Source organism: Pinus tabuliformis, chromosome 1_1, assembly GCF_031772625.1.
Source record: "Pinus tabuliformis cultivar Carrire ecotype Pingquan chromosome 1_1, CPIR1, whole genome shotgun sequence".
NCBI lineage: Eukaryota > Viridiplantae > Streptophyta > Pinopsida > Pinales > Pinaceae > Pinus > Pinus tabuliformis.
The window spans coordinates 947988544-948004405 of NC_142297.1; the positions used below are offsets into that span (position 1 = coordinate 947988544).

Sequence of the window (15862 nt, forward strand, 5' to 3'; positions counted from 1 at the left end):
TTTTGGTCTGGATTATAGACAGGGTGATGAGTGAGACTGGCAGGGTACACAGATTTATAGTCGATGTTGAATCTAAAGGATCCACTGTTGGATAGATACCCTTCGCAGCTAATCCTTTCGATAGTACGGTAGTAGCATTTGAATGTGCAAAATTCGTAGAATCCGTTCATAGTCAAGTGCCTGCTTTCGGGTGGTAGGAGCAAAAGCGATTTGATCGGTGGATGCGGGTCGAGTCAATGCTGCTATGTGGTTCAGCCTGCTGGATCTCGAAGCAGTCGTCGGAGGCCAGAGTCCTGATACTTATGAAATGGAAAGGGTACTACACGGGATCCGTATATACCTCCCGATAATATCCATAGATAGCCCGTCCTGAGTATAGGATGAACATTACCCTGTACATATTCAGGTGCATGACACACATTTGGATATTGGGTACTAAACTGCTCTTAACTTCTGATCAGTAAAGGGAATTCCTTGCTCGCTTAATTGGAACGAGGAACAAAAGATTGGGCAGGTTGTGCTTCAGATAGGAAGAGTACTTCCGAGTGTTGTTTTGGGTTGGGTTTGGCAGTTGTGTCGTGGATCAGCCGGAAACAACAATCAGTTGCATTGAGCTCAACTGAGGTAGAGTATATCGCTGCTAGTTTGGCTAGTTGTGAGGCCATAATGGAATTGAGTTGTGGCAAAAGGAGGGGAATTTCTTCCTGGGATAAGGGAAGTATTTGTGGATATTCTTAGCAGATTTCACATGGAGGACTGCAAACCCGTGTCTACACCTAGGATCACTAACTGGAAGAAGCTTCACGCTTCTGATTCCGAGATGGTGGATCCTACTCTATAGAAACAATTGATTGGTTGTTTGATGCATTTGGTCAACACTCGACCAGATATATGTTTTGCAGTTAACACTATGAGTCAGTTAATGTGTGAGCCCAGGAGAGTGCACTGGGTGGCAGCAAAACACATTCTTTGTTATTTGGAGGGGACTGTGGATTTTGGTCTGGATTATAGATAGGGTGATGTAGTGAGACTAGCATGGTACACAGATTCAGATTGGGCAGGTTGTGCTTCAGATAGGAAGAGTACTTTCGGGTGTTGTTTTGGGCTGGGTTCGGCAGTTGTGTCATGGATCAGCCGGAAATAACAGTCAGTTACATTGAGCTCAGCTGAGGTAGAGTATATGGCTGCTAGTTTGGCTAGTTGTGAGGCCATATGGCTTCGCAAGATGTTGTTTGGTCTATTTGGTCAGGCATTGTGACCTTCAGTAATTTACTGTGATAATCAGAGTTGCATAAAACTCACGGAGAATCTAGTTTTTCATGAGAGGTCAAAGCATATTGAGATCAAGTATCACTTCATTAGAGACTATGTCCGAAAGGGAGCTGTCAAGCTTGAGTACATTTCCACAAATGAGCAGGGAGCAAACATTTTCACCAAAGCCTTACCATGGGGCAAGCATGTCTACTTCAGAGACAAGATGGGAGTGGTGAGGAACACTTTTCTCAGTAAGAGGGAGTGTTAAAATTTGGGTATCAGAGGAAAAGTGGTTCCCTAAGGCTTTGATCTTTGGCCTAGGGAAAAGTGTCCAAATTTATTTGTACTTTTCTCCTAAAGTGACCTTATAAGTGGTAAAGTCAATTTAATTTAAAAGTGACTTTATAAGTGGTAAAGTTACATTCTAGTTTTAAGGATAACCTTATAAGTGGTAAAGTTACATTGTAATTTAAATGTGACTTTATTAAACTTAATGAAGAATTAGAAAGTGAAAAAGTGGCTATGGAAATAAAAGGCTAAGTGGGTCTTTATTTAAGTAGGTGAGTTAAAAATTAGAAAGTGAGAATTAAATGCACATTTATTCTTATCCCTAGATCTAAATGAATCTTAGCCATTAGATCTTAGGGTAACCCAAAAGGTCATTTAGAGAATAAAATGAGAAGAGAAGAGGAAAAGGTCATTTATTCTTTCATGAGCATTTGAAAGAAAGAGAAGAGAGAGCAAGGAGAAAATGTCTGAGCAGTGAGGAAGTGAAGGAGAGCAGCAAGAATATATTTCTACAAATCTAAATAACATCATTTATTGGCATGCATGCCAAGGCAAAACCGTACAACAGGAAAAAGGCACAGAAATAGAGGAAGAGAGACAGCACAAAAATCGAGGAAGAGGGACAACAACAAGGGCACAAATTTCGAGGCATATTTGGACACGAATTTCAAGGCAACCATACTGCTGAAATCCATATGGTCCATACAATTCATACAAGTTCTGGGCACATTTTTCGAGGTAGGCCGTACAACATTTAATGCTGTTTTATTGCTGTAAAAAATTCCTGTTTTGGCTGTTCACTGATTGGCATGATTGTCGAGGTGGAGTTCAAGCACGGAAATTGAGATAAGTTTAAATTTGTGGTTGCTGGAATTTTTGCTGTGTATTTTAGTTTCTCTGTAAAAACATTTTCAGAAATAAAGAAAAGTTCTCAAACTGGTTTTCCCTAGGAGTTGTAGGGGGTTTTTCCAAGGTCACATTGACGAAAAATCACTGTCTTATTTTGTTTGTGGCTGTCATAATTTTGCTGTGTTTTATTTCTGCAATTTCAGCAGTTGTGAAATCTCTAAATTTGTGTTTTCAGAAAATATTGTCATTTCCAGATTTTAGAATTTTTTTATCATGCTTGGATTTAAAACTAAATGCATGGAATGATAAGGAAAACTGATAACTAGAGTGGGGGTTGAAATTCTTCAGAAGCTAGCTGGGAATCTTTAGACTTTAAGTCAGATTTCAAGGAACGTGACTGGTTGATCATTATGTAGAGTTGAAATATTTAGATGATGAGGATGTAGACCCATTTCAGGATATGTAGTTAGACCCTCTCTACCTTATCATATCAGTAGAGTGATCTTTGGTGAGACCCTTGCTTTTTATTTACAATTGATCTTTTTTAATGAGGCATGATGCATGATGATTGCAGTGTTCAAATTTATAAATTATCTAATGATTTCAGTTATAATATTTTAAGTCTTAAAAGGTTTTGATTCTTAACGTTTAATGTTTTCAAAAATTAAAAAAATATTATTATAGCTTTTGCATGTGGTGATTCCCAGCTGTATCTGTATCTTGGTTTTTCAAATATCTGGCAGATCTGTATCCCTATCCACTTCCTGGTAACTTGGCAATTTTCTATCTAGTATCGGTATGTGTTTTTACTGATCTTTTAACCAGTTGTCCATTGAACAAATTTGTTATCCTCTGGGTTTCTGTATTTTGTCAGTTTCTTACTTGAACATTGGTTTATGCTTGCAAATTTCCTTTTCTTAGAATCTGGTTGCTTTCGGCTATTGTTTCAAAACGGGTAGCATTGTTGCTGTTAGAGTGTGCTTCAATTTTACATACTGAGAATGAGATCTAGGAAGAGATTTTAGAAAAATTACATTTATTTAGTGTATTTATCTTCTTTATGTCAGGTACAATGAAACAAATGAGCAGGGTCCTGGAAGGAATGCAGAGACTTGTGCGAAGGAACATCAGCTCTTTACAGGAAAATAGAAAGGATAGGAAGATGTTCTCAAACTTGCAGGAATTTTTAGATTGGTTATTTTTGCAAACAGGTCGAGCAGAAGAAAACTGCAGAAAGAAATGCATGTGGTTGTTCAGTTCAATATGTGAAGCTTTACCTGGTGTGTAGATTTTTTCTTAAAGCTCCTTTTATATTTCAGCAGAGAATGCAAAATAAAATTCTTAGGAGGAATTCTTAGAAGATTATGCCATATTTTGATGATGATGAACAATGTTAGTTTGTGCTGTAGTTGTAGCTGCAATTTGTAAGGTGTTAAAACTGCATATGCGACATTCCTCTGATGTTTTGTTGAGGTTCAGTAGTTAGTTCCTAGAAGAGATTGTCCAAATATGTCTTAGATTTGTACTTTTATTCATTTTATTTTATATTTTGTACCTCACCTACCTCATTGTAAGTATGTCATAGATGAACGTGTCAAAGATGATCACTCATCTAACTTCATATCTTATATTTGTAACTCTAGGAGACTTGGTCAAAAATGGTCACTCTATACCTTTTTTTATAATATTATAGTACCTAATGCAAAATAGAGTGCACATATGTATAGTTGCAAAAATATACTTACTTGCATTCTTTCTTCTGTATGTGAGTATTTATCATTTTTGTTACTTGTGCTCATATCAGCTGGTATTAGGTTGGTTATATAATATGGCATAGATATTAGAAACACACACATACACAGACATATCAATGTTATCAGATCTGGGTTGGTTATGCAAATGCCAGTTGGTTTGACTGGATTACAAGGATTTCTGTTTCAAGTCAAGGATCTAAATTGTGAATGGCCAGTTCCAGAACCTAACTGTTTCTGTGAAGGAACTGGTTGGTTCTGTACAGAATTGGTCTTAAATGCCTGATCCCTAAAATGAATCCTAGACCCCGAATTTGTCACCTTGATAATTATTTGTAATATTAAATTCTCAAGAGCACCAAACCATGTATGTACCTCAATGCTCATGGTGCTAATTGTTGAACTCCTCTATCATGACCTTTGTAAAAGTTTACCCTTCACGCAAGCAGAATCACTGATTAGGCATGTTAACATTACTCTCCCTTATTTTAACACTTTAACACTTGGATTAGGGAGCTTAATTAAAATTGCAGGTTGTTGGTTGTTGATTTTCTAGTGCAATCAAGACTAGAACAATTTTTCAATCTGATAACTACTTCCAATGATACAGTTAGACTTCTTTAGAGCATTCAATCATTAAGCAGTTACACATGAAAAATTTCAAACATTCACTTTCATCAATAGAGCAATATAGATCACAATGAACAGTAAAACAAGAGAAAAGGGACACCAGAAACTAGGCAGTAGCCAGGGAAAACCCCACATGGGGAATACCCAACCAATCTTTCCTTATGAGAGATAAATTCAGTTCATCAAAAGTACATCAGAATATTCCAATCAGATGACCTCAATATTCCCAAGTCAAAACCAGTCAAAGGAGAGAGAAGAAAGTCAATGCTGGTCAAAATGCAGCTCTGCAATAGAAGGCCCGAATTTCAGCGTGTGGAAGCTCTTTCAAACCTCAGTCAAATGAACCTCTGAAATTTTTGGTCAAAGGACAGAGTTGACTTGTGTTGAATGGCCCAGAACAGGACAGAATCTCGGTCAAACCAGGTCAATGAACCACTGAAGTATTTGGCCTCCAAAACAGTCAATGAACTCGGTAAAGGAGAAGTAAACTCTGCCAAGTCAACACTGGCCAAACAAAAGAATAGAAGCTGGTCAATGCAGAACAGAAAATATCCTTGACTCCTTCACACGTGTGAACTGATTCTTGTGATTACAGATCGAATGGATGGATGAATGATGTGCCAAATGAGCTCCAATTAACTTATATTTATGTGTCTTAGGAGGGGGCTTTTCATCATGTGGGGCCTGTTATTACACAATCTAGCAGGGCCCTAAGGAAGGGAAGCCTAAGGGACAATTACTAGACTAAGTGACACCAATGGGACAATGACCCAATGTCACCTCAGTGAAGGTCCTCTGCTCTTTACGAACTCTCATTGATGGGATGTGTCCCGGTAGGAAGTGAATCACTTAGGATGGATAGATTAATGACTTAGGCTTGGAGTGATTACACAAAGCCCATTCAAGCAGAGGCACAATAATGGTTCGATGCTTCAAAGAAGCTAAATGCTCTCCAAGAAAGACCTAGGAGGAGATCAAGGCTTAGGGCTTGAGTTTTGCAATGGTAATAGGTATGCCTAAGATCAAGACTCCAAAAGGCAAGGTAAAACCTCTCAAGAAGCTATATCAGATGATTCGACACTTTAGATAGGCTCTTCACTCCATTTGAGAGACTTACTAAGAACTTACACTAGACCTAGGGTTTTAGGAACGATCATGGGAAGGAATGCCTCGAAGGTATTCACCAGGTCAAGCTAAGAGAGAGGAAAGGGTCTCTTATGATTTATTCTACCAAATACAAGGCTCATACAACCCTCAAGAAAGCCACCTATCCAACAAAAAACAAGCTAGGTTTCCCTTCTAGGGCACACCTAGGGCACAAGGATTTATGGAGAATTAATTGTAAGAATTCCACCAAAATTTGAGATCATTAAAGGGAACACTAAGGAGGAGTTCTATCCAAACGGAATCCCAAAAATCCTTCTCCAAGAGAATTCGCTTGATGCCCTAGCAACCAACCTTTAGAATTTACCCACTCAAGGTTTATGGATTTTCATGGAAAGAAAAAATCTCATCCACTAGGAACATTCATCTATTGTCATGTAATGAGTAACATATGCAATTGGCAACCAAATAGCCTTTTACAATGATATTCAACGAATTAGGGAACAAGAGCATTAACTAGTTGTAATAATTCCATACATAAGACATAATTAAAGGAGAAATATTCAACAAAATGCACTTCCAAGATGACAATATGATATATCTAACCATAAACCACGAAGTAGCTCCAAAGAAGATCAAAATTCTAGCTCCAAATGTAAAAATGCATCAAAGAGTCTTCAATAGCATCCAAGAGAAAAAGTGTGAAGTCTTTTACAATAGAAGAATCGAAGTGATGATGATGAGTTCTCACAAATGAGACTCATATCTATTTATATGAGTCTCTCCTAAATTGAATTAGCCTAATGGTCCCCCAAAATTATAAAATAATGTGCTAAGAACAAGTGTTGGTTACAAGCCAACCAAATAGCTATCATTATTTATGAAAAAGCCCTCCATAAGTAAGTCGAGTTCATGAGGTCATGATGATGTAGGGGCATTGGAGGGCCATGTAGAGTCCTCTAAGTGCCATGATGAGAGAGAGGGCTCCAATAAAGATGAATTAGGGGATGGCCCCTAATTTTCTATGCAAGCGATCGTGTGGGGCCCCAAAGTGGGTTTGGGAAAAAACCATTGGTCTCATGGGTCTTCATTCTGCGCACATGTGCGCCTGTCATGAGTCTTGAAGTCCTCTGACTAGTCTATGTACACCTCTTCCTCTATCACCCCGTTCAAGAATGTTGTCTTGATGTCCATCTGGTGAATCTGCCATCCCATCTCAGTTTCTAGGGATATAACTGATTTAATAGAAGTGTATTTGGAAACTGTGATGAAGGTCTCCTCATAATCTATCCCTTTTTTCTATGCCTACCCCTTTGCCATAAACCTAGCCTTGTAATTTTGCACACTGCCATCTGCAACATACTTGATCTTGTAGATCCATTTAGAACCTACAACTGACTTGCCTTCAGGCCTCGACACCACCTCCCAAACATCATTCATCATGATAGAGCTATACTCTTCTACCATGGCATCTACCCATACCTGATGTTGTGCAGCCTCCTGAAAGCTGGAACGTTCTACAACCTGACCCACCAATGCTTGGTACCTGTCAAGCTGCCTGCGCTCTCTCTTGTTTATCCTAGGAGTTCCAATAAACTCCTCTACATCTCTCAATGTATGACGAACCTCTCTTTTGGCTCGATCACTAGTGGTGAGAGGTTCAACCAGTTCCTCCTCATCCTTCCTTTGCTACTCCGTCTGTTGTGAACTCCTCGAATCTCCTACTCTTGAGGAAATACTAGTACTAGTCACTGTACTCGATCCCTGTGACTGTCCTATCGCCAGTCCCACTGGCTGCTCCTGGGGTTGGCCTTGCTACTTGACTAAAGGAGCTTCTGCTAGCTCATTCTAATCACCTGCAACCATCTTATGAGATCTCTTGAAATCTCGGCCCTCCATGCACTTCATGTCTCGTCTCACCACAATCTTCCTACTGCTAGGAATGTATATCCTGTATGCCTTTGAGGTTTCCCTAAGCCCAGCGAGAAACCCCTTCTCTGTAGTCTAATCCAATTTGGTGCGTTTCTCATTTGACACATGACAATAAGTGATGCTTTTGAAGATCCTGAAGTGACTAACCTCTGGCTTCTTTCTGCTGAACGCCCCTTCTGGCGTTTTCTTCCCCAATGCTCTATGAGGAGTCCTGTTCTGAATATATAATGTAGTATTACATGCCTTTGCCCATAGAAACCTGGGCAAGTCCTTGTCATATAACATTGCTTTTGCAGCCCCAACTATGGTTCTGTTTTTCCGCTCTGTTACCCCATTTTGCTGTGGATTGTATGGAGTTGTCCACTCTCTTCTAATACCTTCCTTCACACAAAAATATGTGAAGTATTTATCAATATACTCTCAAGCATTATCTGAGCAAAGGACCTTGATCCTCTTCCCTGTCACATTCTCCTCGAGAGCTTTAAACTCTCGGAAACGATCGAAGACCTCATCCTTGGTCTTTATGAAGTATATCCAGGTTTTTCTAGAATGGTCATCAATGAAGGTGACGAAATATTCGGCCCCACTGAGAGCTTTGGTGGACATCGAGCCACAAATGTCTGAGTGTACCAATCTGAACATGCCATCTACTCTACGGTCACTTCTTGGTAATGTTGCCTTAGCATATTTCCAAAGCATTCATCCTCTGCACACATCATCGTGTTCTGTGCCTAATTATGGAACTTCTGCTACTGTCTCCTTGAGCATTTGTAATGCTCCATGGTGTAAATCAATGTTGCACAAAGCAGGGACGAAACGGGGATGTTTTTTGGAAGCGAGACGCGGAAGTGTCATTTTCCAAAAATCTAGGAAGCGAAGCGTCTGCTATATATATATATATATATATATATATATATATATATATATATATTGCATTTATACTCAAAACAAACATCCCAAATATCAAATTAGTTGTAGAGGACATGAAAATATGCATATTTTTGCATAAATCAAGATATATATGGCATCCATGATTCCATTGTAGTTACTAGTATGTACATCAATGATTAATTATTCGAACATCAACCATCTATATTCTAGCAATTACAAACATACATCAAAATTTTAAGCATATTATAAAACATAAAATGTTTAAGCATATTGTAAAACATAAAACATAGAGCATTTTATGATTTGTCTAGCAAGTGAGCAATTGTCAACATTTGTCATGTCCAAAATTCAAATAATAATGTTTACAAACTATGTCACTTGGTAACCTCCAAGACAAAAAAGGTTCAAATTCACAAGCCTACAAGTCTAATGATTAATCTATGACAAAAGTAGTAAATTGTGAATATATCTACTAATCTCTCCTCCTTCCACCACGAAGAGAACGTGGTGGTGGGCCTCCACGTGGTGGCAATGAAGAAGATGGTGCCTGTGGAAGTTGTGGCACTGAAATTGATGAAGACGAACTCCTCGCTGTTGGTGTTGAACCATGGAACCTAGGAACCAAGGGACCAAATGAGGGTGGCATCTCACACGATCATCATCATCCTGGAATCGCTCAAAAAATTCATACAAAAAAAGCCACTAGTTAACAAAAAAAATTAAAAACATGAATTAGAGAAATGCTTTATAAGGAAAATTCATACCACAATGGACATACCTGGATAAGAGCATCCTCTAATTGCTCTAATCGCAACACTCCATCCTCCAAATTGGGCTCCTCTGTATTCTTGTCCCAAATCTTAAGGTCTTTATTAGTCTTTGCATCATCACAGTAATGGGACAACAATTGAAAGTTGTAATGAACATAAACCAAGCTCTCTGCCTGGTCTAAACTCAACTTGTTCCTTTCAACACTGTGGATGAAAGAATAAGAGCTCCAACACCTCTCTGCAGAAGAAGTGTTTACCACTTGTGATAGCACCCGCAATGCTAAAGTCTATAGAAGTGGAGTAGCCCCTCTATGCATGTTCCACCACTCAAGAGAAGAAAAAGTCTCTCGATCTCTAATTGCATGCATGCTCCCAAATGGACCAGTGTTAAGCGTATAGTTGCTCAACTGTCTCTGTACCATGGCAGCCTCCTCCTCATTAGGGACTGATTTACTCAATGCAAGCATATATTTTTTGTGAACCTCTTGATCTTGGTGTGGTTTTCTCCTACTTCCCCCCCAGGTTTTGGTGTTGAAAGCCATGATGGATGATAGTATTTAGCTGTCAAAACATATGCTAATGCATGCAATGGAACATTTAGCATTTCCCATCGGTTTTCCACCTCTGCACAAATATATTGTACAAGGTGATATCTCTAGGCTCAACAATGTCTTTAATCTGCCCCAACATGCTATCCATTTGCTCATACACCTCCCCAATTATTGGTCGATCTAAATCTCCAAACTTGATCATGTAATAAATTGGTTTGGTGAAATACAAAACATATTTAACCTGTGACCAAAAGTACATATCAAGAATAGTGTCCTTGGCTGCATTAGCACCATCTCTATCAGTGTTAATTTCATCCCATGTTTCAGCATGCACCATATTAGTTAAGCTTGTCTCACCTTCACTAGCCACCTCAAGGTGAGGTAATAATTGGCAAATCTTGTCTTTGCAAGTTTAAGCAACTGCAACTTGGAGTAAGTGCCATAGAAGTAGTTTACCGTTGTATGCCCTGTGATGAATTTAATGAGTTGCTTCCCTCTCTTGTAAAGCTCATTAATCCACCCACATTCTTTATGCTTCACAATATCATGCATCAAAAGGTTCAATGTGTGACCCAGGCACCCAGACCAAAAGATGTGTGGATGAGTACGCTCAATAATTCTTGCTGCTGCCTTACTATTTGTTGCATTATCTGTGATCACTCGAACCACATTATTCAGACCAACATCTTTGATTGATTACAATAGGAGTTCTGCAATGTTTTGGGAAGATGCACTGATGGAGGAGTCATGACCAATGTTGCAGGAAGCATCCGCCCCCCAAGGCCCGAATCGCGTCCCGTGCGGATGCGTCCGTGGAAGTGCACTGCCAAAAATCGGTAGCGCGCTTTTGCCTGTTTTGGACGCTTCCTGGAAATTTTGGAAGCTTTCCTCCGAAGCGCGCTTCCGAATCTTCGAAGCGCGCTTCGTACAGCACTTCGGTAGTACAAAGCGTGGCGCTTCGAAGGGCGAAGCATACGCTTCCCTTACCTGTTTAGAAAATCGTTTTTTTTTCAATTTTTTTTTTTTTTTTAATTTTAGGTGAGTTTGCTTGTTGGGGGTGGGTCCACCTTGGGTTAGGGTGAGGAATGAAGACAAAAAAAATATAAATATAGCATATGCTCCCTCATGGTAATGTTAAATTCTTAAAGTAAAAGTGACATTCTCCTTTATTTTTCATTTTCATCCTTTTACTTAAATTTTTAACATGACCATGAAATGACTCAGGATGTTTGAGAGTGGTTCCAGCCTCATTGGACTTCATATGGAGAAAATAGAATTTCATATCCTATTCAAAATTCAGCAGACTTAACAGTTTTCAGGAATTCAGGATCAATGGGATTATGGCATTTCATTAGATTATATCAAGTATGAAGATATGTGATTAGCATTTAATCAAGAGCACCGAGCCCTATATGTACCCTAGTGTTGGTGGTGTTAATTGTTGAACTCCTTTGTCACGCGGCACGCCCTTAGCAAAAAATTACCTTTCAATCAAGTCAAAATCATCGATCAAGCATGTTAAGCTTTTTCTACCATATTTTAAGTCTTGAATTAAGTAGTTTGATCAAAATTGGGCAATGTTGACTAATATCCCTAGACAATCGAGGTAGAGGCAAAGGCTAGACATGAGGAGAAGAATCTAGATTCTAGATGGTTGATTCATCTAAATGGTTGATGCTCAAATAATTAATCATTAATGTACAATGGATGTTATATCTATCTTGATTTATGCAAAAATATGGATGTTTTCATGTCTTCTACAACTAATTTGGTATTTGGGATGTTTGTTTTGAGTATAAATGCAAATATATATATATATATATATATATATATATATATATATATAGATATGTATGTATGTATGTATATATATATATATATAGCAGACGCTTCCACAGACACTTTGCTTCCTAGATTTTTGGAAAATGACGCTTCCGCATCCCCGCTTCCAAAAAACGTCCTCGCTTCATCCCCGCTTCGTGCAACATTGGTCATGACATGTAATAAATACTACACCACTACCAGAAACACCAAGAACATTTATCAAATGTTGGTTTCTAATATTTGTCCACCCATCTGATACAATGGATACCCCACAATCTACCCACTCATTTGTAAAACATGTAAAAGCTCTTTGAATCTTTGCTTTTTCTCTTTCTAATAACACTGTTCTACCTTTCTCATAGTTGGGGGACTTGTATCCTTTTGGGGCTTCATTGATGGCCTTTACCATTTCATGCCAATAGGGAGAGCGAAGCACATTGAATGGTACACCGCAAGCACAAAGAAATTGGACTATCTTTCCATCCACATCATCCCTCCCAGCAACATTAAGGAAATCCCCTATTGTTCTTTTACCTCCAGAGCTTCCAAAAGTACCATGAGGAGATGAGCTACCAAATCTAGAGGTCGCACTTGATTGAGAATGAGTTTTTTGTTTCTTGCTTTTTTGTTGTGCAACCTACTCTATTTGGATCTATTTTCTTCTTTGTTCAGATGAAATGTTTGGGCAAATTTGTATCCTCACAACACCCTTTTTATCATCACTGTCCATCGCCCCACAAAGATGCCTCCTCACACGGGTATACGAACCACTAAATGGTTTTCCTCCATGACAACCATGAGGGCACAAAAATTTATAGCTTCCACCACCCTTTCCCCCTTCAAGTTTGGTCACATAGTTCCACAAGGGTGTTAATGCAGCGTTCCCCTCTAGTTTTTCAGTTTCCCCTTTAGGTTCAACTTCATCCCCTTCCTCTTCAAACTCTTCCTCCTCATCATACATTGGGTCACTCATATTGGGACCACTGTCCTCTTGTGCTTCTTCCCTTCTAGTCCTACTCCCCCTTGCCATCATTAAAATCAAAAGTGGAATGAGACATAGAAGCCAAAAGAACACCATCTTGGAATATGGATATAGATGGTGGACAACCTGCAATTAAATGAGCAAGTAGAAACAATGGGAAAGAGTAGGAGAGGGAGGAGAAAAATACAAAAAAAAAGTCAAAAAAATAAGGGAGTTTGGGGTTTGCAGTTACCTCTTTAGCTCTTGTAGATAGAAGTCCTCCATGCTCCTACTTCGAGCTCCTCCTCCTTCACTCCTCCAAGCTCTCCTCTCTTCTCTTCTCTTCTCTTCTCCAACTCTCATAAACTCAAAGTGAGAAAATGAGAGATGAATGGGGGCTTAAATCTCTTCATTCCTCACCTTAACCCAAGGTGGACCCACCCCCAACAAGTCAAAATTCCAAAAAATAAATAAATAAACAACGTTTTTTTGGCCGTGTGATGGAAATGGAGGAAACATGTACGGAATCACTGACGATCTGTATGCTTCATACTTCGAAGCGCGACGTTTCATACAACCGAAGCGCCATACAAATCGCGTTTCGGAAAAACCGAAACACATTTCGGTCACACGCTTCCAGAATTTCCTGGAAGCGTGTTTATCAGTCTGAAATGCGTTTCGTACAACGCTTCCCCCACACATCTGTACAGATCGCAGATCGGGGTTTAGATTGTGGGGGGGCTGACGTTTCCTGAAACATTGGTGTAAATGTCCCATTCTTCTATGCTATAGCTCATTTAGTTCCTTCCCGCTGCTACTGTTACTGCCTATTAGTGCCATTGGAGAGTCGAGCTGCAATCTGTACAATCTGTTGCTTCAAACTCCAATTTGTCTCACCTTCTTCCAGCTTAAGTGTTTGACAAACACCTTCTTCCCTACGGAGTGGATATCATATTACTTATCCTATAATTGGGATATTAAAATCAGGTTGGTATCCAATCCTGGCACATGCAGTACATCTATAGCGTTGGTACTTGCTCTTGACTCCCCTTGAAAATCGATGGTACCGCTCCCCACTGGAGTACACTTTGTTCTCTTTCCCATTGTAATTCGGAAGTCCATCTGCTCCTTCTTGAAGCTAGAGAAATATTCTCTAACTCCTGTCATGTGAGCTTATGCTCCACTGTCTATATACTAGACACCATGTAATGTTGAGCCTGATAAGCAAGAAAATTCGTCCTCTAGCCTGGAAGACAAATCTAAAGCCTCGTGAATATCAATTCTATCCATGGTCATACTGAAGAATTTACTGTGTGCTATTCCTCTTTCCACCCAACGCTGATTCTGCAACTCAAAATTGCTGCAAAACCCTCTGCGTCCAAGCAAGGAATCTGCTCAGCAAAAATCTGAGGTACCACTGCTTCCTTTGACTACTGGAATCACTATTCCAGGCAACTCGAATTTCTTGTAATCCTGCAACTGAAAAATCGCACTCCTGCCCCAGCAGCTTGACTTGCCTACCAAGGAACTGAGCTACCAGAAGAATATCGACCTGCTGCTCCTTCCGAGCAACAAAATTCTTTCCTTCGCTTCTGAGATTCCCGGCTGCTCACTCACGCTTCGATCCCATGTGACAATTTCATCTATTGCAGCAATTGGAAATTATTCTCCTTACTCTAAATTTAATTATGTAATTTATTTGCTGCGACAAACAATGAATAAAATCACAATTGCAATTTTCACCATAAAGATTCTGCAGAAAATAAATTGCTCGAAACTGAGAAATTCTAGCGCACACACAAAAATTTAACACAATTGTTTTTGGACAATTTTCCTTGGAAAAACTAAATGCAGGAAAACCGATGCAACATGAGGATTTTATTATTATTCTTCAACAACAAATCTGAATAGAATAATTTGAATGCTCTATTGGCAACAATCCAATCTGAGGAAAAATACTAGCAAAATTATTGTGAGAATTTTCCCTCACCCCACAACTAATTTCTATCCTTGGAACTGCCTCCCTAGCCACACGCAGATCCTTCTGCATCAACCTCTTCTCAGTGCTTGCACAAACTTTGCTATAGTTTCCTCCATAAATCTCTGAAATCGATAGTTTTATCTTTCTCTGGCTCTGGAACTGACTCACTACATTATCTAACCAAGATTTTGGCTACCAACTGCTAAATCGCCAACTCCTCCAGCTAGATTGAATTGTTCTGTTGCTATGCCTATGTAGACCCTCAGGGAATTTCACACTCCCTCTCACTGTGTATCCCGAAATTGGAATACTTCCAATGGAAATGATGATGACCTCCTCTGCCACTCGCTACTCACCCTCTAGCTCTATCTTCTCTACTGAGTCTTTGCTACTAAGAAAATCGAACTGCCTAGGCAACTGCGTATGTGCACTGGTGTGTTCTACAAGTGCCCATCGATCCCTTCTTATATCTTCCTGTTGGGACTCCAGCGACCAAGATTAAATCTTAATTGATGGCTCACATCATTTCTGGATCGATCTGTGTGAGTTTCTAGAGAATTCTCACGTTGACTTAATCAATTTTGATTAGATAACGATATTCCCCAAGTTTAGACTAAAAAAATATTTAAAGATCGGTTAATAATCTAATTAAGTCATCTCTAGGTGGAATTTCCAGAAAAAAAATTCTGGGTTTTCGAGACATCATGTATTCTAGCCTCTCCACCAGATTTTGTGGCTAGAACACATTTGATGCTACAAAAACTAACACAATGTGGGGAAATGAACAACTGTTGAAGGTGTTGAAGGTGCCCATGGCATGCAATGATGCTCTAACACATGATGGAGTTTAATGTTTCTCAACGCATGCCCTAGGAGTGTTAATATGATCCTTTAGTGGGCTTGGGCCCCAATTAAGTTGCCTAACCCATGATAAAACCACCATCCAATTACATATAAGATCCAATGTGCTTCCTTACCATCAGGTACAATAATTCATTAGTGCATCTAAGTGAAGCAAGCTTGTTAAGCAAGGGCACATTGAGACTTTACAATGGGCTTTGCTTCCAAATTTCTGG

The 15862-nt window shown here is 39.3% G+C and overlaps 1 protein-coding gene across 2 annotated transcripts in view; it reads left to right on the forward strand.

Annotated features, from left to right (window-relative positions):
- LOC149217625 (uncharacterized) overlaps window positions 1-15862 on the forward strand; it is a 283620-nt gene that overhangs the window by 164502 nt on the left and 103256 nt on the right. For both annotated transcript variants that reach the window (XM_089393009.1, XM_089393010.1), the window contains one exon: window positions 3459-3671. In XM_089393009.1, the coding sequence (XP_089249135.1) occupies window positions 3459-3671 (213 nt within the window). The remainder of the gene's footprint in view (window positions 1-3458; window positions 3672-15862) is intronic.